This window comes from Chaetura pelagica, unplaced genomic scaffold (assembly GCF_000747805.2).
Source record: "Chaetura pelagica isolate M959 unplaced genomic scaffold, ChaPel_1.0 scaffold222, whole genome shotgun sequence".
Lineage (NCBI taxonomy): Eukaryota > Metazoa > Chordata > Aves > Apodiformes > Apodidae > Chaetura > Chaetura pelagica.
The window spans coordinates 3,240,142-3,267,065 of NW_009952711.1; the positions used below are offsets into that span (position 1 = coordinate 3,240,142).

The following is a 26,924-nucleotide window of genomic DNA, read 5'->3' on the forward strand; positions in this document are numbered from 1 at the left end:
CTATGGGGAGCTGGCGGGGCTGATAGTGGGGCTGGAGGCGTCTGAGCGGCTGTAGTCACTGAGAGAGCCTGTTCTGGAGCCGCTCCCGCTGCGCCTCTGGAGCATGCTGGGCTGGAAGTTGGCGTGGCGACGGGCGTGCTTGGTCAGGTGGTCGCTGCGCATGAAGCGCTTCTCACAGAGGGGGCAGCTGAACTTCTTTTCTCCGGTGTGAGTGCGGTAATGACGGGCCAGCTCATCCGAGCGGGCAAACTTCTTGTTGCATCCTTGCCAGTTGCACTCGAAAGGTCGTTCACCTGCAGGAAGCAAATAGTAAGCGTGATGAGAAGAGGGATAGCAACATCTTCCCTGGTGGTTTTTTGTATGCAAGAGTTAGAATACAAAAGTTGGGAGCAAGGTACATGCTACTTAGCACCAATTAAATGGAGAAGGTGTTTCTCAAAGAGGAGGCCACTGTGGTATTCCAACCCATTAAAAAGTACTGTCAGTCAAACTAGTGATACCTTATTTGATAACTGGATCTTCAGAGATGCTGGGCTCCATCTCCATGTCACTCTATGACATCGATCCTTTCACAGATGTCTCATTTCATAGCTCTTGTAGTCTGCTGGGCTTCACTTCTTCATTAATCCTCCTTATATTTATTCCTCTAAGCTGTCCCTATTTCTATCTGACTCAATGTTGAAGTTCAGAAGCTGTGAGGAAGTCTCTCTTCAGCTATTTAAAAACAGTTACGGTGAAAATGCAAAGTGGCAATTTTGAGGCACTGGATGTGACTTTTATTCTCCACAGCTATGCCTGCATTTTTCTGCATTTGCTACAAGATCCTACAGTTGTCTTGTTCAGTGGCTCAGGTATCATTTAGAAGTGATGCAAGGAGCACTGTATTTCAACAAGGTAAATGTGCCACATTGAAAGTAACAGCCTTCTATCAATAGCTGACTATGGTTGTTATGCTTAAGGTAGGACCAGTGAGCTCAAATAACAGTCTGGTGACCTGCTGCACTTCTCAACAGATCTCAGACATGGGAAACATCTCTCACAGGGCCAGATGCCCATGCCATTGCATGGCTGTGCTGGTGGTCTGCACTGGAACACTGGGGTGCCTGAGGAGTTCAAGCACTGGAGGTGGGCACAGGTCACAGACAGAAATAGCATTGTTGGGCCAGTAAGTATCTAGAATACATTCCCAGCTTTATCACTGATGTGCTGCATAGCTTTGGGCAACTCATATTAGTTGTTTCCATCCTTAATTTCTCTGTTTGTTAAAAATGAAAACATAAAATCATGAAATGTGCTGTCTGTTACTTCTGTATATTGGTTTGGTTCTTACTGTCACTGAGTCTGAACATCACATTCTTTATTTGTTATTCATCTAGAACATTTTGTCTCCCCCTCCTCACTGCACATCACACCTGGATAAGAACATTCAGGTTCCTACTCACCTTCCTTATTTGGCATTGTCAATGATGGTGGTGATGATTTGTTTGCTAAGTCAAAGATAATGTGGCCTTTCTTGCCCTATTTCTTTACTGTCCCATTCTTCTCCTTCCTAGGAAGTATTTTCCCCCCTCAGTCTCAATTCAATATCTTCTTGGTAGTTGCCTTTAAAGTTTCTTGGCCACGTAGTTTTACCCTCCATGCACTGATAGCTGGTATCACTCTAGTAGTGGTAGAAGTTTTCTAGAGTGCTTCCCAGCTTTGTTGAGGTTTAGCAACACCTCCTCAAAGAAAAGCTGCATTGTGAGGAAAGGCTGGATGCCTTGTGTGAAGATACGAGAGTAATTATCGTTCATAAAAAAATTAGTACACAGTCTGGAACAAAGTTGCTGCAGGTTATTAATTAAGACAAGACCTAGCTGCTGCTCCAAAACCACACGTGGAAGTTCACAGTCTGTTGTCAGTCTCATCTCTTAAACAGAAGGGATGTGGTTTTCTGTGCAGGTAAGTTACACAAATGACTTTTTACCGGCAGTAAAACAATCAACAGAATGAGAGATTATATGAATAGATTGCCTAATCTCATTAGAGAACATGCAGTCTCAGTACCACTTTCTTGCATAAGCAGTGACCCATGGACATGTTGTACTCAACAAAGAGCTTTTACCATTGAAGTGGCTGTACACAACACAGTAAAGATTTTGAGCTCCATCTTAGGCAATGCTGAAGTCACAATTTTACCTTTATACAAGGACTGCAAGAATTTGATCCTATAAATTAATATGTAAATGTTATCAAATATCTTAAACACAGCAGGAAAGATGTCAAGCATGTGAATGTGTGTATTGAGAGTTTTAACATTATGCTTTGGCAGCAGCAGTACTTTTGTACATTATGAATATCACTAGCAGATCACAGAGGTAAGCCTCCAGAAAATAAAGGAATCAAAAAGAAGCTCAGGCTACTTTACTTTTCAGAGAGGCAAGCAAGAGATGCCTTTAAAAGAGAAGGAATATTATAAAGCTTAATGTTATTTCTTTTACAATTTTAAATAAATATGGATTTCCATGTTCCAAATCCCACTAAATTATAACCTTTCTAGCTCCTCTGCCAGAGCACATGACATCACATAACTTGTGTTTAGTTACACAAGCTGATGGAAAAACATCACATTTGAGAATTAAATACAACAACTGATCTTAGCTGAAAATTACACAAGCAAGAACATTTTTCGCTTCTTCCTGAACTCCACCCTGTCCAAATAAAAAACTGTGTGTAAAGCTGCATTAAGAAACTTAGAGTGCTCACTGAGTAAACGTACGTGAGATCTGCAGGTGCACTGACTTCTGAATTCACTTCAGTGGCACAGCTACTCGTGCTGCTTACACGGTGCCAGAACAAAGCGCCAAAGGAAACACAGAGTTGCCTGGGCTATAGAAACAGCATTTAAAAAATGCATCTCTTGCTGGAAGGGAATCAGAAGCAAGTACAGCCAGCCTGTTCTTATAATGGTCCTTTGTATTATTCTATATTTGTCAACCATTACATATATTGAGACAACTATTTGTAATTATGGGAAACAAAAACTACAGCAATGGTGGAACCAGATCTGATGTCTGTCTACTGAGTTTTATTTGTACCATACTTTTAGAGCCCTCTTGACTTTACCCCAATCCACAGACTTTTAAGGAATCCGTTTGTATATAGTGACACTCCAGTACAGACTCTGGAGTGATCAGCTTCTTGTTTCACCATCTGTATGATATCTAGCATTTGAATAACAATTAAAAATTATACCAAGTACTCTGTAGGCCTGAGCATCGCTAATTAATAACTGACTAATGACTGAAATACCAACAGGTGGGGATATGATTCTATGAGACACCTAAAACCAACCATTTTCAGAATTACAATGCAAACAATTAGACAATCGTATCTGAAAAATTTGAAATGTGATATCCACTGCCCTACAGATCAGAGCATTATTAAGTCCACGTATCGGGGACAGTTTTTAAAAATTTACCTCATGTACTAGCTCTGCATATTATGTTAGCATCTTCAGGTATATGCCAATGTCATGCAGTAACAAATTTGTATCATGGGAATTCCACAAGTGCCTGCAAAACCATAAGTAAGCCAGAAACAATTTTCTGTGATCTTTAATCTGTTCTGCTGCTTCGCAGAACAGCATTATATGTTTTATGAAAACAGACTAGAAATGTGAACATGCCACTGTGTGCTATTCTTATATTTCTACATTTTCATAGACATAATTAAGGGTATATTTGGAAACACAGATCAGCAGGCTGGGTGGGGAGGATAAGGAGCAGACAGTTAAATGGAGATGTGACTGAAGCAGCCTTCCTCCAAGAGAGGAAATGGTATCCTGGGGAAAAAAAAAATCAGTCAAGGAGACTATGTTGACTGTTTTTTGAGACTGGCTGTTATTTTTTAAAAATCCTTCAATAGCCCTGATATGTTTTTGCAAATATTTTCATTTCTGTTAATCTCTTATTTATAAACTAGTCCTTTTACATAGCCAAAAAGCAAATCATTAACCTTCTGAATGCAAGACAGTGTATAATGTGTAGCTTTGATGTTAGATGAATGGTGGTTTCTTTATCATGTATTTAAAAAGGGATCAAAAACATTCAAAAGCCTTAGAATTCCCAATTCCCATAAATGGAAACTGGTTAAGTTTTAAATAAATGGTTTTGTTATTTTTTTTGATACTTCATAACCAAACAAGCTAAATGCGATCAGGTTTCATGCATCTGCTTTTGCGTGTCTCTCCAACAGCTTTTGAATGTCTCATCTGCCTTTAACCATATCTAACAAAGGGAATGATTTCAGCAATATGAAGCTTGATTAGTTCCAGGAAACTAAGCAATTTTTAGTCATGTTCTCAGTGAAAAGAAATGTTATAGGGTGAAATTTGTCTGTCACTAGACAGTGACAATATGGGACTGTAGTTTGAACACATAAATCCAAGAAAGGCTTCAGTCAGAGTTCACACGTTATTGGACACTGGGACATGACACTCCTCCAAGCCCCCAGGACACTGTTATTTCCATTATCTGTGATGTGACCTTTTTTTAGGAACTGGAGTTCTCATATTTCCAACACGCACAGACCCAGGGATGAAGCACAACCTCACTTGAAAGTGTGGGCATCTTTATTTTACTCTTAACAAATCCAGTCATTATATTGATAAGTTATTTGATCTTATGTTTTCTGCATGTATGGGAAACTGCTACTGGGCAGGAGCTGCAACAGGTACCATAACAGCTGTTACTTAAATTCTTCATTTATTTTCTGTACCTTAACGTTTTTATTGAGTTATTTAGACATATACGAATATTTCTTGAAATGAGAATTTCCAAGTGGCGAGTCTACATTTTAAGGGAATGTATGTTACTGTTTACTCTGGAAGTGCTAGTATTGCTCCACCTGGGAGCAGAACACACCAAGTGACTTATCCGTATAAGTACAGCTAACTAGAACAACTTGAATAGCTAATGATGAACACACATTCAGATACTATACTGGTAGTAATGGCTACAATGCCAGAGAAGTGCAAGTAGTGCAAAATTCCTCCCCTAGCCTTAGTCCCCCTAACCTAGCCACAGTCAGGTCCACCCAAAAACCAAAATAACTAATTTGGTATGTTCCAGGCAGCTATTTGATACTTCTTAAAATATTACCACTCACTTTCATCACAATGCAAACAATTTATTCCTTTTTTTTTTTTTAAGCAGATTGCATTCAATCAGTTATATTCTTCATTTCAAACTTGTTCGGTAAGGTCAGCTTGTTCTTAAATCTCAGTATATAATAATTTAACTTCTTTACTGTAGTTTTTTCAGCTACATTTGCTTGTTTTTAGGCAAGGTAGAATAATTCTAACCCTTCTGGGATTTTTTTGCTCCCCCTAGGACACTCCATCACATAATCTTTCTGTTGTCTAAAATGCATTCTATGGCTTTACTGAATCTCTTCTCAAACTGGGATGCCCAAGCTGAACTTCTCTGTGTAAGTTTCTGTAGCTTAGCACTTTCAAAATACACATTTTTATCCTGTAATTTTGCACAGTGAATTAAGAATCTGAAACCTGAACCTGTTGTCTTTGCCAAGTAATTTTCTTCCTACTATGTTAACTTCTGTTTGACTCCTGTTTAGTTCTCATTGCACCTCTGCTGAAGTGCATCATTGTGTGTTCAGTACATTAAGCTTTATGTTCCTCTTCCAGCTACAGCCAAGTTCCAGACCACTTCATGCAACTAATGAGTGAGTAAGTTGTGTTCCAGAATCTCAAAAATAAATCTTAAAGCAAATTGGCTTTAAATGAAATGTCCATAATTGAGTAAAAATATTGCTACATGCTTTGCTAAAGTTTTGAATGAAAGAGTGAAAAAACAGCTAGAGCTATGTGGACGACTTATTTTCTGCTCAATAGAAAAAAATTTAAAGCTTTGAACTGCAGAAAAGTTCAGCAAACTACAAACCTTACAGTAATTTCATTTTTTATTGGCCAAAATGTTTTACTTCTTTTGCAATTTTTTGGTGACACTGTTTTAATTCGTTTAGCTTGGGGACAATTTTCCACACAATGATAATGTCAATCTGAAAAGAATCAATGAAACAAACTATCACAACTTTCCTGAAACAAAGAAAACCAGCCTAAACTATTTTCTGAGTTTAACTGACATATAGTTCTGTTCTTCATAAAAGGTGAACACCTGTTTGCCAAAAATATCGTTTCTATAGTTTTTGCTACTAAAGAAATGGAAACTTATAATTTATTAGCTTTTCTTGTTAGCTTTCCCTTCATGAAGATTAAATGCCTGACATTTTTATTGGGTGACTAGCTGGAGATCTGATTGTCTAAAGAAACAATTTGATTTGTGTTTTCAACTTTCACTAGACTCTGTGTTTATAAGCACAAGGGATTTCCAAAGACAGCCAACAAGAATGGGCTAACCAGCCAAGTGCAAAGACCATTGAGGTCTATGTATCCTTGTCTTCACACACAAACCTTAGAATAGATTTTAGATCTATACTGACAGTGTGACTGAGAATATGCCCTCTAGCATTGCACTGTGGTCCAGGGAGTCTTAGGTTATTCCCTAAAGCATCTTAACTACCAGAAACTTATTTTCCAGTGTTATACTAAGCTGCTTTGGTTTGCTAGTACATCTGTCCTCCTCAGTCATGTTGCAAACTGCTGGTAAGTGATGCATACCTTCAAAACACAGTGTTCTGAGTTCTCCCTTCAAAAAGATGCACTACTGGCATGGTAAAGAAGCCACCAACCCAAAGTCCATGTCAGAAGGACCAAGCATATTTTTCAAACATATATTTTATTTTCTTCTCTGGACTGATAAGAGAGTGTTACAGTTCCATGGACACAGAATGAATTATATTTGGTTTTCTTCTCTCTATGTTGTTTTTGTTGTAATCTCCCTCTCTCTTTCTCTGTTATTAAGTACTCCAAAAATTAGGTAATCCTGCTGGGCAATTGTGAAATTCTTTCCAACTGATGGAAGACAAAAAAAAAAAGTAATTAAAAAAACCCTTCGGGAATTCAACAGTTTGAAAATCACATCTGTGTCTGTAGACCTAACCACTGAGATTCTGACACTACTTGTCTTACTGCACCCTTTTACTAAGATACAAATCACTTGTTATTGCCAATATCAGAGTTTCTCTGCTGCAGTTTGTCACTTCCTGGTTTCAGAAGAGTTCACATTTTTATATCTTCTCCTTTCCTTACACAACCCCTCCCTGTTTTATATGTTCCTTCCTCTTTTGAAACTACAAAAAATTACTTGCACTAGGTGAGGGTCTTGTGAAGCTCTCCAGTCACTTAGACTACAGCAAAACTGGGACTTTGTAAACATAGTTATATTCATGTGTTAAGTATGTTAAATATTTTTTCTCTTGAAAAACAATGGGATACAAAATCGCTAAGATGAGTTTAGCCTTCAATATTCCTTCCTTTTATGATGGGGTCTAGATATATAGACATGTACCTTTTAAATACATCCTCTCTATTAGAAGTAACATGTATTTAAAGCTATTTTAGCAAAGAGGCTGAATTGACTCAATAAAGCATTGAACCTAAGGCACTTTTATAATTTTGTGAATAATTAATTCATCTAGTCATGTGCTGAGCACTTAGATAAGAATGTATGCATCTGACAACTCAAACTGATGCAACAGTAGAATCTAGTGGAATAGAAATGCCATCAGAGAGCTAAACTAGAAAGTAAAGTCTTAGTGAAAGTGAGGGAGCGGAGTTGCATGTAATTTGTAAAACACATATCTGGCACAGTGATTCCTCATCATTTTTCTAGCCAAGGGTCACAGGCTATCTGCCACTACTAGCAAATTGAAGGGAGTTCACTTAGTGAGCCTCTCCTGACCCTTCATAGTGCTGTATGTTGTGCACTTGAAGGCCAGGATGCCTCACCAAGCCAGACATTGAGTGTGGCATTTTCCTCTTCACTTTTTCTGATCTTCTCAGTGGTTCTGTGGGTGTTACTGGCTGTATACAAATGCAGTAAGACCTAATGCTTTTTGGGTGTAAAATTGCTCATTAATACCCTGGGTTATTCAGGTTAGCCCTGACAGGAAAGAAAGACATACATATATATGTCTGCTCCTCACGGAAGTGTAATGAGCATGAAAGATGTTCCCCACATCTCAGGGCAGGTAAAGATTTCTTTTGACAACTAGGAAAAACAGTGCACAACTTAGTGGTAGCAGCTGTGTTACTGCTCTGTCTTCTTGATGGCCTTGTCAAAATCCACAAATGTAGTATTTCTCTTGACTCTTTTCTGTCATATTTGCTGTAGTCTTGCTATGTGACTGCACTGACAACACATACACATGAAAGGCACCATCAGTACAGCAATGCCTCTTAGTCTGTAAAATTCAAAGTAATCAAAACTTCAGGTACGTCTTACAAAGGCAGCAATCCATCAGATAGAAAAATGGTAATGTTGCACGATTATTGAGATGGTGTTTACAGTGCATGTGATTTCAAAGATAAAGTATAAATCTCTTTGCAGTTCTGTATGAATTTATCCCCATTATCTAATGCCCTTTTGTTGATTCTGTCTTAACTCTAAAGCTTAACGTTCACCATTTTACTCTTATTCCCAAAAGTTCTGACACAAAATGGAGATCTCCCATCTAAGAAAAGAGGAACATATGAGCTATTAGGATGCCCAAGAGGTCAGAAATTTATCCTACTTAGTGTGGACAACTTCCATGTCACGGTGAGTGTGCAGAGTAGAATGGACCATATCTGTCCCACATGAATAACTTACATTGATTGTGCTTCCATTACGTGCAGTGCCTTTGTTTACATGGACTTTTGCCACATCCTACTATAAAAGCAGCTTTTTTTTTTTCTCCTCTGCTGCTAGAATCTGTGAGTAAACAATGCTCTTTCACTGAGTACCAATGACAGGTCTAGCCCTTGAAAAACAAAAGGCAACAGCTTCATTTTATGAGAGCTTATGTTCTAAAATAATGCAAACAAAATGTTGGGTTTCCTGTGAAAGTTAAGCACCTGCAGTTGGTGTATGTAGTTTCTGTTCAGTAAGCCTAAAGCTCTTACTGGGTCTCCTTATGTCTGAGGCATTAAATCCTAGACTAGTGCTCAGTAAAACAGCTGAAATGCCACTAACTTAAAAAAACAGCAACTTCCACTTGATTGTTTCTCCTGTGGCTTGTTCCAAGCATGGAGATCAATAGCAGTTCCTTTGCCTTTGTACTTAAATGCAAGATAATTAGATTGTGTTATGCTGAAATGATGAAGTGATGAATTCTGGGGAGAGGAAGATGAATCTTAGCTATGTGTCATTTCCAAACCACACTGAAGTATCAGACTCCGAAAGATGGGGACTCTGGGGCTTAGTAAACTAGCTCTTTAATTACTTTATTTCTCGTGTTTTTTCTACTCATATCTATGAATGTAAGAAGGAAGGATGATTATCCAAACGTCCTGTGATTAGAAAATAAATGAACGAAATGCCATAAGTAGAGCCTCTAAAAAAATCTGGGTGTTACTGAATGACAAAACTAAAAGATGGGAATTTTTTTTCCTTTTTCCATTCATCAGTTATACTTTTTAATAGCTATACTTCAAAAGAATACTGGGATTGCAAAACCAAAAAATGTAAGTGCTAATCAGCAAATCTGAGCTCTTACATTACCCAGCAACAGAATTTCAGCCTAGAATTCTTGCCTTGAGCCAAATGCTTGTTGTTTAAGGGGATTTCTTCATTCCTTATATAGAAAGCTTGTGTCTTCAGCATAGGTCAGTGAAGTCTGGCCTCTTAACTGAGATCTTGTTTAGTCATTTGCAGTCTTGTGCTACTTCTATTCTAGCATGCTAGCATACTGATTTGGTGTCTGCTACAAGCTGATGATTTCGGCTGCACCACTCATGCTGTGTTAGAGCAAATAAGGGGATTAATGAAAATGTTATGCAGACAGGAACTAAAGCCAAGAAAAAAAAACTCCCCAGACTTGATACTCTCTCCTCAAGGAGGGAAAAAAATTTTACCCATAGCTGACACAACTGAACCAAAAGCGTCTACAGGGAATGTGGAGTTAAGGTACCAACAGAAACACAAGGTTTCCATTACAAACTGCTGTCTGGATCTTTCCTGTGCTGCCTCAGAATTGCTCACTCTGTTACCCAGCCCACTCTGCAAACTCAAAACAGCTCCAGATCACACATCTGACTGTTAGCAGCTCCATGGGAGCTCTAAACAGTGTACTCCTTGGCATCCCATCTTTTTCCAGTCCACTCTTGCAGTGGAAAAAAAGATTGCAAGCTCACTATAGTACACTTCCCCCTCTTCTTCTCATCCGTGCTACCTCTTGTTGAAACTTGGGATTACATCCCAACAGAGCTGACAAGCTAATTGTCAAGCCATTTGTTCTCAATGGCGTGGTCCTTCCACAGAGAAATTACATGTTGCAAGATGAACCAGTAGGTACTCATGGGTCAAATGGCAGGAACCAAAAATGGAACATAATGACTCCTAAATGTTTTAACTGCCTCTTTGGAGAGTCTCTTGTAAATGTATCTCTACAGATAACTGTGATCCTTTTCTGATCAAAGTGATAAACTATCTTTCCTCAGCCTTCCATGTGGGACACAAGTTATTCCTTGCTCTTCTAATAATGCAAGGATCTTCTCTCTCTACCGGAAAATATAGTCATCTAGTCCATGTTGGACTAAATTTACTTAGATGGTCTCAAGCTTTAATTTATCTGAGTTCTGATCACTGTGGGAGGTAGGAACTTAAAAGTTAGATAAAAACTAGAAACTTGAACCTGAAGATGCTTATATTGCAAGAATATGTGAAATCAAACTGAAACATCACATACCATCTCTGTCTTTACAGTGAACACAGAAATGACCTCTACAGTAGTTTAGACTGCTTTCAGTGAAAGTCCACCTCACCAGTTTTGTGGTGGCTTTCATAAAAACCCTGCATTATAATGTGCCTGATCACTGGTATGACAATTGAAATATTTTAAGGAGGAGAGCAGTTAAATAGGTAATGACAAATGATGTTAATCTGGTGTGAATTGTGAGTGAATTCATGCTGAAATTGTGAAACTTTGGCTCCATGAGCTTTATCCAACACTTATGTGAATAACTGCAAAGAAGGAATCATATGGCCCCATGAATCAGACTGTTCTCTGTTGACATTTCAATGATTTTTTTATTATTCTGTTCTACTGAAAACAGAAGAGTGCTTGTAAAAGCAAAGTTTATCAAATTCATGAAAGGTTGTCCTGCCGTGCAAAATAACAGACTAAAGGATTATTCATCTAAACTGAAATCTGTACTTTATTTATCTGAATTTTGGAAGATGTTGACTATCCTCAGTCTCCAGCTGAAGTCCACATACTTTGGCCTGAATAGATATTGGGGGTAAGCTATGGCATTTTATGTACATAGCATCTCTCAGGATTTGGGGACAGTATGAGATTTCATATTGTTAGAAGCCAAGCAAACAAAAGTTAGTAAAGTTGCCTTTGGGTGTAACTGTGAAATGTCTCTGTTAACTTTTGAACTGTTTAATTGACAACCTTACAGTAACACAGCATGCATGAAGCACAGGACTTCAGCATTTGTAAGTACAGGTTAAGCTGTAAAGCTGAGAGAAAAATCTGATACTGAGAGTTTATTGCAACAGTATGGAGGAGAGAAAGAGTGAGAATTTCCTTTTGTTTTTATTCTCATTCAGGATGGCTTGTAGTGCCAGAGAGCAAGGTGGTGCTGAAGTAGTTTATGGGCAGCATCAGCCAGTGACTACATGGAGCATTCACCTTCAGGGAACAGGCAGCTCTGGAAAGTAGTTTTATGGGCTGATAATCAACAGTAAGTCTCTTGCTTAATTCAAGCTACCATTCAAGGTGTACTTCAGACAATATTCTGCCCAGATTGTAAAGCTACACTTTCTGTTTAAACCAGAATTCAGGTTTTTGCTTTTAATAAAGGAATCAGATTCTATGACAACAGTTGTATTCATATTCTAATGTGTTCACTTTTACAGGTCAGCTTTTTACAATGGACAATGTTTGCAATTCAGGATTCAAGTCTTTCAAGTGTCATTTATATGTTCTATTTTGGTAATACCTTCCCTGTTTATTTTGCATCTCCCCACCTAGTGGTTTCCTTCAACCACAGCTGTATGAAGAGTAAAATAGAGCACCATTTACCTGTTCCTTTCTAGTTTTGGCTTGTTTTTCAATATTTGATATATGTTAATTCTGTAACTACAAATGTGTGTAAACACAAGCACATCTAGGCCTCATTCACATATAAGCAGAAAATAAATAAGAGAAATTTTCCAACAATTATCACCAATTAGGTTGCATTTTAATTTTGTCTGTCTTAATGTTTTAATCACTGGAGTGAACCTGCAGGGATGTACACCCAGTTCTTTGAAAAATCAGGCTCCTCTCCAGTGTCTCAAGCTGTATCTGAAAGCGTGTGTTACCACCTTGGCCATATTCTATACAAAATAGAAATGGTTACTAATGAAATGTTGCTGTGAGATTTCCTTAGCATTCCTCCTTAGATACACTTGCCAAGCAACTTCTCCCTAATCTTGTAAGACTTGAGGCATCAACAAGTCACATGGAAGGGGGCAAATCATGTGACAGAAGAGAGGCTGTTTAATTAGATTGCAGTAGAGGAGCATCGCTGTTAGAGCACCATTTCTCTGAGCATGAACACCCTAGGTGCAGCTCAGCTCCTGTGATCTTCCCATGTTTTATGAACATTTAGTTGGACATCTGGTTATAGGCTCACTAGGGACACAAGCCTCACCAGCTGCATCTGACATGTGGGGGTCACCGTGTAGGAGACAGACCATGGTGAGTGCTGGAAATTAATGATCTATGTGGTTGTGGAGGAGTAAAGTCAGGAGCCAGTCATCCGAGTGTGACTCTGGCTGTGAAACTTAACTGAAAAGTTAAGATCTTAAGTAGAACATGGACATACTTCAAAGACAGCCTTGTCAAAGGCATCTTAGTATATATAACTTTGAAAACTCCTCTCTGCTTTTGAAGCAACTATCTCAACATGTTCTCTGAGAAATCAACTGAATTCCTTTATTTCAAAGGGAAATACTATTTTCAACATTTTCCTTTCTAAGTAGTACTGAAAGGAACATCTTTACTATTTTTAAATTTACCAAATTAGACACAGAGACAAGTATGGCCTCTATCATTTATAACTGTTTCCCTTGCATGCCACACCCACGGCTTCATCACTTGCCTTTGCAGAACAGTCTAGCATTAAACCAGTTATGTCTTGCTATAGAATGTGGTTTATACGTATGAATCATGGTAGAAAAGCTGCCTAGCAGCCACCATTTTACCTATAAGCACTTTTAAAGCCTCTTGACACGTAAACCATTTTACTGTGTGATTCCTTAGCATAGATTCTGAATTCTACAGGTTGTACATACAAAGTAAAACTGCTATTGTGAAGGTAGACAAGTTGTAGTAGAAAGATCCCTATTACTTGCGAAAATAATAAATTACTAGTGCCTCAAGCACATTTATTCATGCTTTGCTACACTTCCTTGTTTGAGAAGTGAGCAGGTTTGCTCTTTTGGGTTAGGAGAGGAAACTTGCTGGCCTTTCTAGCTTTTGAGATGGTGCACCTGTTCCTTGTATATGCAGGAAATGAGTTGACCGCACCTGGCATGCCCAAAGCAGAAGGGCTAATGAAATACTCTGCAAAATACAGGATTTTACTGTGACCAAAGATTTTGGGGAAGCTTCCTGTGAATGAAAAGTAAATCTAGTCCTAAATCTGGGAACTACAAATTATTTGAACCTGACTTACTGTCCATATTCCTAGCTGCTGCTGAGCACAGCTCTGGCAGCTATGAGGGGTCTCAGACTGGGATTCAGGAATTGCAGTATGCAGAGCTGCAAGGTTCATAAACTCGAGTAATCAGGAGGTTCTGTTACAACAGACTGACTGTAAGTAAAACCAATTAAAACAGGAATTGTGAGTTGTGTTGTATCCTAAATTAAGATTCAGGGGACTGAGATGATCTGACTACTGCTGTTGTATCTTGACAGTTTATTATTGCTACAGAATACGTCACGCACAAAGTACTTTGACCTTAAATTTCAGCCAATTCTTTAAAACTTGTTTCTGCTTTCTTTTGAAAAGTTTTTACAGCTCAAGTTTAGCATTGTTACTTTTTGTGACTATCAACAAATAAGAGAAAATCTTAGTCTTAAGGGAAATTATACCTTATTTACACTGCACACAAACAGGTAGGTGTTTGCCATATTTTACAGAAGATACATAACATCAGCAGTGTAAAGTTATTTACACAATACTGTCTGCATGCTCAGAGATGCACATTTGTAAATCACCTTAAGAGAACAAATTCACTACTCCAGATGTAGCATCTAGGGTCTGTTCCCACGTGTTATATGGGAGAAGGAACTGGACACAAGGAATGTCCACACAGAAACTAACACAGAATCTGGAAGGATTAGAGTTGATTATTCACTGACTACTGATAAGTCAGTGAAGTTCTGTACAGATGGTAAGGAGCTGCAAATGTGCTTTATAATGAGAAGAGTCAAATATGAACTTGATTTAGGACCTTTAGGACCATTCCTGTATTTTTTCCAAGCGAAAAACAGTTGTGCAGTGGAAATTACTGTTGTTCTTATGATGTTTGTCCTTAAAACTGCAACGAATGTACTCAAATGAAAAGTAGTTATATGCTAACTTGGATTTCTTTGCCAATGAGAGTGGAGCTCAGTTTCTCAAAAGGATTCAAAGAAGAAAAAAAATAAAGTCGTATCAACCACATCAGTTCCTTGCCTTTCTGCAAGAAATTCAACTAAACATCTAAGAAAGCAATTTTCATGCTCATATCCAGTTTACAGTGTATGTGTATAATACAGAAAAGTGTAACTTAGATGTGTCCAGGGGTGCACTATATACAAGACCCGAATTGGTTCATGGAAAGAAGCTTTAAGCAAACATGCACAGAAGTTCAGTGCAGACATCATATGCTTTTCCAAAATAATTAGTCTCTAACTCACCCACAAGTGCTAACCTTAGCAGTACAAAGCAGGGTATTAATGACATATCCTCAGAAAGTATAGCAGCTTTATCAAGAATTAATTATAAAAGCAAAGCACCAACCAGATAGCATTCTTTCAGACCTTTTTTGTAACCTATTACATTCTTATTGACAAAAAATAATTTTTGCCATAGTGAAAAACATAACCTATTAATTTGTACATTCCAAACACATTTTGACCAACACTATTCAAAAAAATCACATGCAGAAATGAAGAGAAAACAGATGAGTTCTACAAAGGCAGGGAGTGACACGACACAGAGTAATGGTTTTAAAATGAAAGAGGGGAGACATTAGGGTTAGACATTAGGAAGAAATTATTCAGTGTGAGGGTGGTGAGATGCTTGCAGGTTGCCTAGGGAGGCTGTGGAAGCCCCATCCCTGGAAGTGTTGAAGGGCAGGTTGGATAGGACTTGGTGCAACCTGGTCTAGTGGGAGGTATCCCTGCCCATGCAGGGGGGTTGGAAATAGATGATCTTTAAGGTCCTTTCCAACCCAAACCATTCTATGATTCTATATGTATTTTGACAATCAGTATATATTTAAAAGATATTTCTCATTACAGTTCTGTCTCTGCATGATATCATGACAGCTTCATGAATTCTCACCTGAGACAGTATAAGATACCTGACAGTCACATTCCTAAACACATTTCATCAGTACATTTCCTGGTTGTAGAAGTCTGGAACAAGGTTCATGGTAAAGCATCTGTGCCAGCTGTTACACAATATTTGCTTACTTCAGTGAGCACAACAAAGATGGCTTTGTAACCTGCCCGACCATCCTCTGAAAGCTACCAGCAAGATTTGTTAATTAAAATAGCTCCCCAGAAATCAGACTTCTACATCTGAACTGTGAGCTCCAACAGATGCTGGCTTAAAGTCTGATTCAGTCAGTGAGAGGATGCAACTAATGATACTAACAGATTGAAAGGAGGTGCTAACACAACAAAACTCACTCAACCTGGAAGGAAAACACAGGAAAATGATGGAATTCTTTCACCATGGATAACTACCCCTATCTTTTGCGATATCTGAGCTCACCTGCAGATGAGATGTTAAGCAAGCTGCAGAATATAACCATAGTAGAGTGAATCATGAATAGCATTTGTGTTCCCCCAGCATTCAGCTACACCTACTAGTATTTCTGTGCTTCTACAGGTCTTTCACAAGTCATCCTACCAGCATTACAGAGACGTTGTGATACCTGTATACAGCTTCCTTTTACTTTAACAGTTTTAAACAGATTTTGATGTCGTAAATATCACAATTCTCTTCAGTTGTTCCCTTGATTTAAAGAGTTTGCAGATTATGGGGAATCTGTACCATGGATGAAACTGACCTGAAAGTAATGGATCTGAATACCATAGATAGATGCCAGACATCTAAATACCTCCAGAAGCATCTGGTAAAACTCACTGTTATGAATTGAGACGTTACTGCTCTTAAAGTTACTGTTTCAGGCCCTCTACAAACTCTGGGAGCTATGACACTAGTCTGCTTTTTGAAAACTTATCTTTTCAACAGTATCAGATATTCTACAGACAAAGTAAGAGCTGGATATAGTGGGGAGATTGAGAATCCTCCATCCAGGCAGCATGTCCAACTATTTAAGCAATGCTGAATTAATCTACTGGTAACAGCCCTATTTCCCTTGAAAGTTTCACCAGCACAGGAAGGAGGGACAGAATCAGAGTTAGGGTTCACTGTAAGCGACCCTTAATTGTGTGCAAACACATTTTAATGTATATTATCAGTGCGATGCTTACTATATGTGCAGGTGGTGGGGAGAGGAAGTGGTTTCTTTCCAAATGAAATACAAAATTACCTGTTTAAAAAAAATAATCAAATATTTTCTTATTAGAGAAGTGACAGGTTATTTTTTAAGACAAGAGGTAAGTGATTAGCTAGAGATACCTTTCCTATCTTATAGCTTGAAGTAATACTGATTCAATTAAATCCATATCATAACATCTATTAAACCTATAGTATAGAATTACTTTGTCCTGTAACCAAAGTCCACATATTTTCAGCCATTTTTTTTTTTTGAGAAAATGAGCTTATGATCCTTTTCTTATGGGTGTATTTATGCTAATAATACTATGTAGAGGTATCTATAAATTCCAAAGCATTTGCTTTTCAGGTTAATCATAATTTTGCTCATACATTCCTATTTAAGCTAGAATTCTGTGCACATGTTGTCAATCTGAGAAAGAGTATTTCTAAAATTTTAGTAAGAAGAATTCAGTTGCTTCCAAGAATCCTGAGAGTTGGGAGAAGCAGAAGGTGCAAGTACTGCACATCTCTGTACAAATGGGAAAAAAATTATCAATGAGAATCCTGGCAGAAATGTTGTCCTCTGGGGTATCTAAGAAATTCAGTTTTGTTTTGTCCATGTTCTGAGAATTTAAAAAACATACTTTGAAAATACACCCTGGATTTACTATTACAATAAGACTAGCTATCTGCCAACATTCTATTGGCACTGCTTGTATGGAGATATATATATATATATTCCAAATGGAAATTTCCATTGACTTACAGGGGCTTCCAGAGTTTCGCATGCATGTATATGAAAGCTGCGTACAGTTCACTTCCCATTGGTCTTGGAAAATATATCAATCTCCAGAAGAATCAAAAACTGCCAAGGCAATCATGTATTAATGCTAGTCTGCAGTTCTGCTGGTATTTAAAATAAATTGCACATTTCTAATCAGTAAGCCTCTACAATATCTAGTAAGAATTAGTCTGGTCCAGTTAGATTTTAGCAGCATCCCTGTTCATATTTGTTAGAGCAGGATCCTAAAATACCAAATTAAGAACACAGGAGAGCCCCATATGCACTGTGAGGTTTTGCAGGAATCTGTAAGGCCCAGTCTAATATGTACATTTGTACCAATGTAATTTCATTTATTTACCCCCAAATTGCAAAAAAAAGTATTTGATCTATTAACAGGTAGCTCACCATTTCAGCAAAATTTTGCAGGAAACATCTGAAGATGGACTAGGCTAACATGTTCTAACCCTCCTCAGCTGGTTCTGTTGTATAATCCTCTAGTGGAAATACTGACAGCTGTTTAGTTTTAAAAGCTCATTACATTCTTTCTGGGTGCCATACCTCAGCTGGTCTTACTCTGGAAAGAAGTGGTTTGCATTTCTGCCTCTCTCCTTGACCAGTTTTAAAAGCTATTGCTGAAGGCAGTAAAGGATAAACAACCAGCACACACACTCTGCTTGTGTATTTGCTGACCAGGGATATTCTAGCTGGCAGCAGGACCAAAGCAGACAGAAAGCTGCAAAACACATAGCAGAAACACAGTGTACTCTCACGTGAATTTTTTAGGTGCCTCAACTCCAAAAACTCATTCAACTGAATAATAGAGAGCAGTTTGGTAGAAATACAGTGTACAATAAATCTAAGATAGCTTATCGATCCACCGACTGCAATGTCAACAGATACCCAGTCACAAATATTTTGCCTGTAATTGCTGAGAGCAGTACAAAAGTGTAACTGATTACAGAAAATCTTTTGCTTGCACTAGAGGTCATTTCAGGATATGCTCACTTTAATACCATTTGAATTGTGCCAAGTTCCTGGTTAGTAAATGCTTTTTATGTTAGGGCTGCAAAAAAGCTTCTGAGGTAGTTTTTCTCTCAGTAACTACAACGGTAGCACTCTGAACTTTTAAAAACTTTTCTTTTATATTACGTGGAGGCCCTGTAAGCTTTGCTGAATCTGCAAGACCTGAAAAATACAGGATATGTGTGTCTGACTTCAGTGCCTGCACTTAAATAACCCACATTGTCTAGCTATTGTTAAACTGAACACAGTAAGATAATGATCTCACTGCCCATGCGAATCTACCTAATAAAAGCCAAGTGGGTAACAAAGGAAAAAAAGTATACCTACAGAAATTCTACAGAAAGGACCCTTCAAAGGTTGTCCTGCATTTAAGCAGCAGAGTATTTATTTGGCTTTGTCAGCACTGACTTATAAACAGCTGATCCAAGATTGGAAGGGGGAAGGGGGGAAGTTGGAACATGCTTAACTTACAAAACAGAACTAGAAACCACATGTCCAATATAAACAAGTTCCAGGTTTCTGCTCTTGGATGTGCCATAACCATGTTCAGCCAGACAATAACACAAGGCAGCAGTTGTATTTTAAATGGTTAAAGATGCCTTCTTTTCAGATCAAATCCAATTCTGAGTTTGTTTCATAAAGAATTACAGTTTAGCAAAAGATTTGTTTATGTGCAACTCATGTAACATACAAATACTTTCCAAATTCCTGCAGAGAAGCATGTGCTACTGCAGAGACATCTTCTACAGATCATTCAGAACCCTTTTTCCATAAGGCTGTGATTAATTTATAACACAAATACAGCTATCCACTGCAATTGTCCATTAAAAAGACCATTTACTGATTTACTCCAGACTATCTACAAGACTTAGGTCTTGCTACTAGAGAAGGAAAGTGCTGCTACTGGTGTCTATGATGAGGAAAACTCCAAGATGATCCATCCTCACTACTTCCAATATTAATTGTTCTCATTTCACTGGATCTGAATACTACCTCCATGCTGAAGGAAGATGGTTTGTGGAAAGAGAATTCTGTGAAGTGTCTGATTTTCCACTACATACCCAAAGTTTTCACCCTGTATAAGAGGCAGTCCCTGAACAGTGTATTCTGTGAATTACTTTGATTGGAACAGCCATACTGTAGTTGGGTGGTTTTTTTGTTAATTACCCTCTGCTCAATAAGATCACAGTTTGCACATGTTGGCAGCTTACTGCCTGAGCTAGACTTGTCTCAGCAACTGTCTTGGTCTCAGCAAAATGTGATTTCCAAATAACTGTGGAAGTAAAAAATTTCTTCCTTTTCTTTCTGTACATTTTTCCTGGTTTATTGAGCATGTTTTAGTCAATGCAACGCAACCATGTGTGTCCCCAAACACTCATCTATTAAACAGATTGTCATCTTCCTCTTCCCTCCTTACTCGGCAAAAGCAAACAGAGGCTAAGTGGGGAAGAATTACGGAGGGAGAACATTTAGCTATGCTGACACCTGCATAAAAGACCATGATAAAGAGGGGAAAAAAAGAGGACACAGTGGTTTTCATAGTAGTCCATCACAGTTATGAACACAATAAGTAAAGCTTGCTTTAAAGGCTTGCTAGCTACAATACCCAAACTCTGTTAATTGTTATCAGAGGCTTTAATTTTGTGACTTCTGCATGATTAATATCTCTGTGAAGACTGGAGAGAAAAATGGAAGACTTTCACAGAAAAAACCTGTATAACAATCAGAAGATTTAGTTCTCTCTAGTAGCTAATACTACTCAAGTGGGTGCTAAATATCCTTGTCAGCCAATTGCATTCTCCATTTAACTCTATCCCTTTCCAGCTGAATTACCTGAATCCTATTATTTAATCCAGACTTAGTCAGGTAAAAGGAGAGAGGAGGACTAGTTCTGCTTTCTTCTTGACCAACTTTTGAAAAATGTAAGTTTTTAAATTTTCTTGCTTTTTTAAAAGAAATTTATGCCTCATGCTTATTTCAAAGATTTTTAACGTTAAGAGACTTACAGCATGTGTACTGCTTATTTGTTATCTTTAGTGAACATAGGCTGTGTGATCTAGGCTTAGGATCAATGCTTTCAATTTCTAACTTTGTTTCTTGAAATTGGATATAAGGCTGGGGATTTAGGCAGGGCTGTAAATGAAGGTGTTTTATGTTTTTAACTGGCTCACTTTTTTAAATTTGTCAAACCTTTCTTTGAGGAAGTAAGAAAGGAGTTGCAGAGCTCTTTCAGAACAAAGAAAAATAATGCTTAGTGTTTTTGTATTATTTTAAAAATACAAGCATATTAAAAGACAGCTAAGACCATCAGTCTTCAGAAAAATCACAGAATACAGGAGCATTAAAAAAAAAGTATAGGAGAAGGCTGCTGAACTATTTAACACTGTGAAAGAATACTTATGGTTCAGTCTAGAAAGATGACTTTTGTGACATTGGCTTTTCTGTCTTGAACTACCATGTAAGCCTGTCTCAAGAGAAAAGATTTGGATGCACTCAGCACAAAGAGGAGGTAGAAGGCAGTAGAAGAGTATTAGGTGACACAACAGCCTAGAGGCACTCTGGAGTTTGTTGATAATCTGGGTGTATGCTAATGATAGCGAGCAAGGCATGCAGAGCCAGGTAGCTATTTCTAACTTAACACGAGAAGTTGAAAACAGGAGGCCTAGACACTGAAACTGCTCAGCAAAATGCAGAGGGCCAAACTCACTCAGTCTGTATTCTTGCCTGTGGGAAATCAGCGTTGGGGAAAGGCTTTTCCAATTTCTTCTGACATCCTGTTCAGAGAAAGTGCAGCTTCCCTTCAGTCCTGGCATCTAGAGCAGCCCAACTAGCAGCTCAGAGGATGAAGTGAGACAGTGGTACCACTCATTTCATCCTGCTTCTACACAAGAGCAATCTGCAGCCCTGTTGTCTGCTTTCAAGTGGCACAGGAGGCAATAGCTTAAGTTTCTCCTCTTGTAATCTTTTGCAAAGGCTTGGATCTCTGCAAACGCTGCCCACTTGTGACAAAGCCACGTGTATACCCCTTCTAGGTCCACTGTGTGTCTACAGGCAAACCAAAGGAAACCCAAGCCAAGTCTAGTCCACATTTTCTAGCTGACAAGCTAAGTTTCTGGTAATGGCCAGGTACTAAAATGGTAAATTAAGTTTATTTCACTGATATGTGAGCTTGCTCCTCCTTACATTGGTTCATGAGTTTCTTCACACATGCACAGATAGCATCTTCATTCAAACCAACTAGGATGGCCTTCTCTTCTTGTGCCTTGACAGATATATATAGAAGTCAGATAGTTTGCCAATAGTATGGAGGAGTCACTGTTAAGCTATCTGGCCTCTAAGTTGATTTCAATGCAAGACTATCACAGTGAGACTCCAGACTGAGAGAGGTGCCCACAGCTCCTTTGCTTATGTCTATTTGTGCAAACACATTTAGTTCTGATGACTGAAAAGCTGTTTCTGTGTTATGATGTACTGCTTAGTGAGTAAAACTAGGAAGCTTACGAGGATATTTCAATGGAAGTTTATTTTGTGCTCTCTCTGCATTAATGGCAGCACACTATTGAAGATGGCTAGAAGCATGAGAGGTCACGGTGATTGGAGTGAGGGCTGTAATACATAGGATTCTTGTGATCCCTGTCCTAAATCTAGTCAATTTTTCTTCTATGTACGAATATGCAGTGTAATGCAATAATATGAGGTTCTCTACAGCATCTTAGAACATAATAGTTCTGGACAATGCTTAATGAGGTTGTTGCCTGTAGATGGCTGTTGGGCTCTGCCCTGTCTCCCTCTTTCTGGTGAGTCAAAAGAGAAAAACTGGTTTGCAGTGACTCCAGAGACTTCCCAAATCTTCCTAGCAACACCATGTTGAAAAACTTCTTAAAGGAGAACTTTCTCATGGAAGTGGTTCATCTCATTTTCTGAAAGTCCTTTGTGTTTAGAAGCTTTCTCAGGAGTGGACAGGATTTTTAAAACTGGTGCCCCGGTGAAATTTGTGTATTGATAGGATCAATGTGACTTGGGACAAAAATCTGTGAATCTGCATCTGTGGATCACAACACATCTTAGGAGGTCCACAGAAACCTCAGTGGGAAGCATTTAGGCTTGACATCTACCACTGGCACTAAATATAACCTTCTGGTAAACACTGTAACTTCAAGGGCTTTGTGGCTGATCACGTTGAACTCCAGGACAGGCAGTGAGAGAGTAGGGGGAAAAACAGGAACATTAAAAGAAACCTAGGGGGCAGGGAAGCATTTGAAAGCTGGTGGAGAGAATGGCACGGATTTTAGTGACTAATGTTTTCTGGTTCAAGGGTTTGCCAATTTAATCAAGATGAAGCATTCATAAGGCTGAGATAGCTTAACCACTAGTGTGCCAGACACAAGAAACTATGGATTACCTTAGCACGTTCTAAGAGAGAACAGAGATGCTGCTCTCTTGGCTGTTCCATCTTGTTTCTCCTGCTTTAAACAGGATAATTAGCATTCTCTGCACTATGTTTTTTGGACATTTGAGCACTGAAATTCAGTTATAGCTATTAGAGGGAGTTCATACGGTGCACCAAACAGCTGGAAAATAGTACCAGCTTTTAGTCTCTACTAATGTGGGCTGGATTTGACCCAACAGTACTTGGAAGTCTCAATCTCTTTACCACACCATAAACTCACGATAAGCCTTTAGTTTCTGAGCACAGTAACAGCCAAGGACAAGCAAGTTTCTAAGACATGTCATAAACTGCGCTATTCAGGTATCTCTAGTATTATCATCAGTATATTCTAGCCTGCAGAGTGTTCTTAGCCTTCAGTTCACCCCTAAATACCAGATAATCTAGTTATACAGCACATGGAAGAAGTTCTACTCCCTAGCAGAAGTTCTTGATTGTTTCTTTGTAAACAGGTTTGGGAGTTATTAGGGTAGCTGTTTAAAGCTCCTTGCACGTGTACTTGGAGCACTTTCACCACTGTTTGGTGAGGTGATAGCCATTGCCCACCCATTTGACAAATGGACAGACTGACATACGTTAACTAGCTCAGGAACACTGGAAATTGGAGGAAACCCAAGACCCTTGTTCTATGTCAGTAAAACCCATTATGTGATTTGTAAACACAAACATTTGCCAGTCCTGGAATTCATCACTTGTTCTGTTAGAGGAACTCCTAGTGTCATATGAACTCTTTTCAAGCCTGTCACGTTTTTTTGTTTTGTTTTTTTTTTAAGAAATAAAGAACAACAAACCCCTTAGAAGACATTCTGCAAGAGGAGTAAGAGACATTTAAGCCTGTTTCAAATTCAATCCAAACAGAGACAGACCTGTTGCCAATGAAGAGGGAAACTTGGCAGCTTTGTTTAAAGCTTCCCACACAGACACTGGAGACTGAAGAAAACAAAGAAGCTGTAGTCCTCGAGGGTCCTGCCACTCCCAGGGCAAAATAAGTCCCTTCCCTGCTTTTCCTCTAGTTCTCAGAGACACGTACATGCTCTCTTCTCTCAGTGCCATTAACTACAGCAATAACCAATTAAGCCTTACAGACCTAGAAAAAATACAGGAAATGAAGAGTTAAAAAAAACCCAACACACCAGAGAACTTGGAGGCAAGCCAGCGTCCCCGAATGACTCTGCTCAGCAGCAGCCTGGAGCGACGCTCCCCACCAGCCCTGCCTCCTCCCTCCTCAGGGAGGGCACAGACCAGTCCTCTCATTATCAGGGACAGGAGTTCATGTTCTTAGTCTCTAGTGGTTTGGGAGCCCAGAAATATTGCTAGATTTGTTTTCACTTTTAGGGGAATGGCAGAAAAGGTAAAAACCTCGAAATTAATGGAGACAGTTCCCTGCAAGCCAAGGGGAAGTATCTTTTCTGCATAACTCCCAAGGAGGCAAAAAGCAGTTACACGGTGCAAAACAGGGCAGGCTGCTTGGGGTGCCAGGAACATGCTGTTCCTTTGGCTGTGCAACACAGCCATCCATATGCTCAAAACTTGATGGGAGCTTTCTTCTCTCCTATGGAGAGGAAAACATACCCTCCAATTAGAAGAGCTCTTGATTTATCTCAGGAAGGCAGCATGAAAAGCGGGAGGGACGCTGAAGAGGTGTGGGTGGGGTGCCACTTCTATTCTGAGAATCTTTTTCTTCATGCTCTTTATAAGTGAACTGACCATAGTTCTTAGTAAATTACTCAGGGGAGCAGCTTGCACAAGCTTGCCGTAAGTCAGTGTGGTGCCTTGTCATATGTGCTGTGATTAGGGCCTTCAGCAGAGATCAGTCTCAAGTTTTGGTGCTCTCAGTCTGGCTGGAAGCTGCCCTGTTCCCCAGCACAAGGTCTAGCAAGTCATGGGGCCTGTTTCAAGATGGTCCTCCTAGTACTTCCGTGCATAACTTTCAGAGCACTTGCAAGTCTTCCACACTTTTTCTGTGTGTCTCATAAATTACAATAGCAACAAAAGTGCCGAGATAAGGCTTAATGAAGAAGTAAACACTGAACATTGGTCAGAACAAGTTAGTGTTTGCATTAAAATGCTTTTTGTTTTGAAATTTGTTTTATTCAGCTGCCGAAAGCTTTTTTGAGACTGCCCGTGTCCCCCTCTCTCTACACTGAAATGCCTCCTTGTAACTCGTGTTCAGCCCCTCATCTGCCTTCCTGCCTACTCTAACTTCCACACAAGTGTCTGCTAAAGGAAGAAACAGACACACAGTCATTCAGGTGCCTCTAAAACATTTAATTTTAATATGCCAAGAGTGTTGATGCTTTTATGGGCAGTGGTAAACTGGTAAAAAGGTAGTGACCAGAACATGGAGTAGGAAAAAGGAGATGGGGAGGGTAAGAAGCACTAGAAAGGGAAGTAGAAGATACACCAAACAAGAAGGCTAGCAGCTAAAAATTACAGCTCTGTACGATCCACACAGCCGACTCACGCACAGTTCCCTGTGACATTCAGTAATAAAAAGGGCAACATTAGCTTTCAATCTAAGCCCAGCAGGGGTTTATTCCCAGAGGGATGTTTTGTTGTTGTTTGGTTTTCCCAAGCCTGAGTTCTGAGAGGTGAACCATAATGGTGGCCAAATACAAGTTTGTTTGGTTTTGTTTTTTCAACATCCATTTTAATTACCAAGCTGTAACAAATAAACCTCTGGCTGGATTGTAACTAACCTGTGTGGGTCCTTAGATGAGCTTTAAGATGGGAAGATTTGCCATAAACTTTTTCACACCCCACATAGTGGCATTTGTGCTTTTTCTGGGGTGATCCAGGGTCAGTCCAGCTTCTCGTGCGTTTGTTCTTTTGTCTGGGGCTTGGCTCAGTTACTGCAGCCAGGCTAGTAGGTGTGGCTGCTCTTCCTCCTCCACGCTTACCAGCCGAAGAGACACGTTCTTCCCCAAACTCCTTAGGAGCGATAGAAACGTGTATTTGTTCTGTGATATCAAAGGTCTCTGTTTTTTCCATCCTTAGAGCAGGTGAGTTTGGGACATGCTGGTTCAGATCTGCTAAAATGCCAGCTACCACAAGTAATGATGATCCATTGTCTTTCCCGGGTTCTCTGACTTCCCGCTCATCTTCTCCATTTGATGAAGGAGGTGCTCCTGCATCAGGCTGGGGGTCAGCCTCCACTTTGGGACTATGGATAATAGCACGACTGGACATAGAAACAAGGCACTCTGCTGCAAAATGATCCACATATGCTGCTGTTGCCATTTTTCATAAGTTTAAAAAGAAATCCAAACAGAAGAGGAAAAAAACAACCCAAGAACAAAACAGAAAAAAAAACCAACCCAAAACAACCCCACGATACTGCTTTCCCTTTTAAAAAAGACTGTGAGCACACTTTCCCCTTATTTTCTTAGGATCTCCTTGAAGAAGTAAAGGCTGATTTAGCAGCCATCAAACCCACACTTTTTGTTCGTGACGATCACACCCAGCTTATCCCTAAATAAAAAAATAATTTTTAAAAAGCGTTACAAGTCCACTGGAAGAGAAAAAGAAGAGCAAGTAAATCCTGGCAGTGGCAGCTCGCTGCTGGGCGCGTGGGTCAGTGCTGCTTTTTCGAGAAGGCAAGATCAAGACGCGGCTTCCCCAGCCCTTCCATCGCGCGGTGACAGTAGAATAAGCCGTGCCCGTTATCGCGGCTCCGAGTGGCCGGGACCCCTGCGGGGGCGTGTCCCGGGGAGCACATCTGGGCCCGGCGTCACGGCCAAGCCACATCCTGCGCCACGGGCGGGCGGGGCCGCGCCGGGCAGGGCCCCCGCCAA

General features: G+C 39.4%; 1 protein-coding gene across 1 annotated transcript; it reads right to left on the reverse strand.

Moving 5' to 3' along the window:
- KLF13 (Kruppel-like factor 13) lies at positions 1–26,370 on the reverse strand. Its single transcript, XM_009994397.1, has 2 exons — positions 25,830–26,370; positions 1–293 (listed from the first exon to the last, which is right to left on the reverse strand). The coding sequence occupies exons 1-2, from the start codon at positions 26,368–26,370 to the stop codon at positions 1–3; spliced, it is 834 nt and encodes a 277-aa protein (XP_009992699.1).
- Between the last annotated feature and the right edge of the window lie 554 nt (positions 26,371–26,924).

Coding starts and splice junctions, on each gene's coding strand:
- KLF13 (XM_009994397.1), bottom strand. CDS start 26,370: ATGGCAACAGCAGCATATGTGGATCATTTTGCAGCAGAGTGCCTTGTT. Junction 294..25,829: donor TCATCTAAGGACCCACACAG/GTTAGTTACAAT, acceptor TGCTTCCTGCAG/GTGAACGACCTTTCGAGTGC.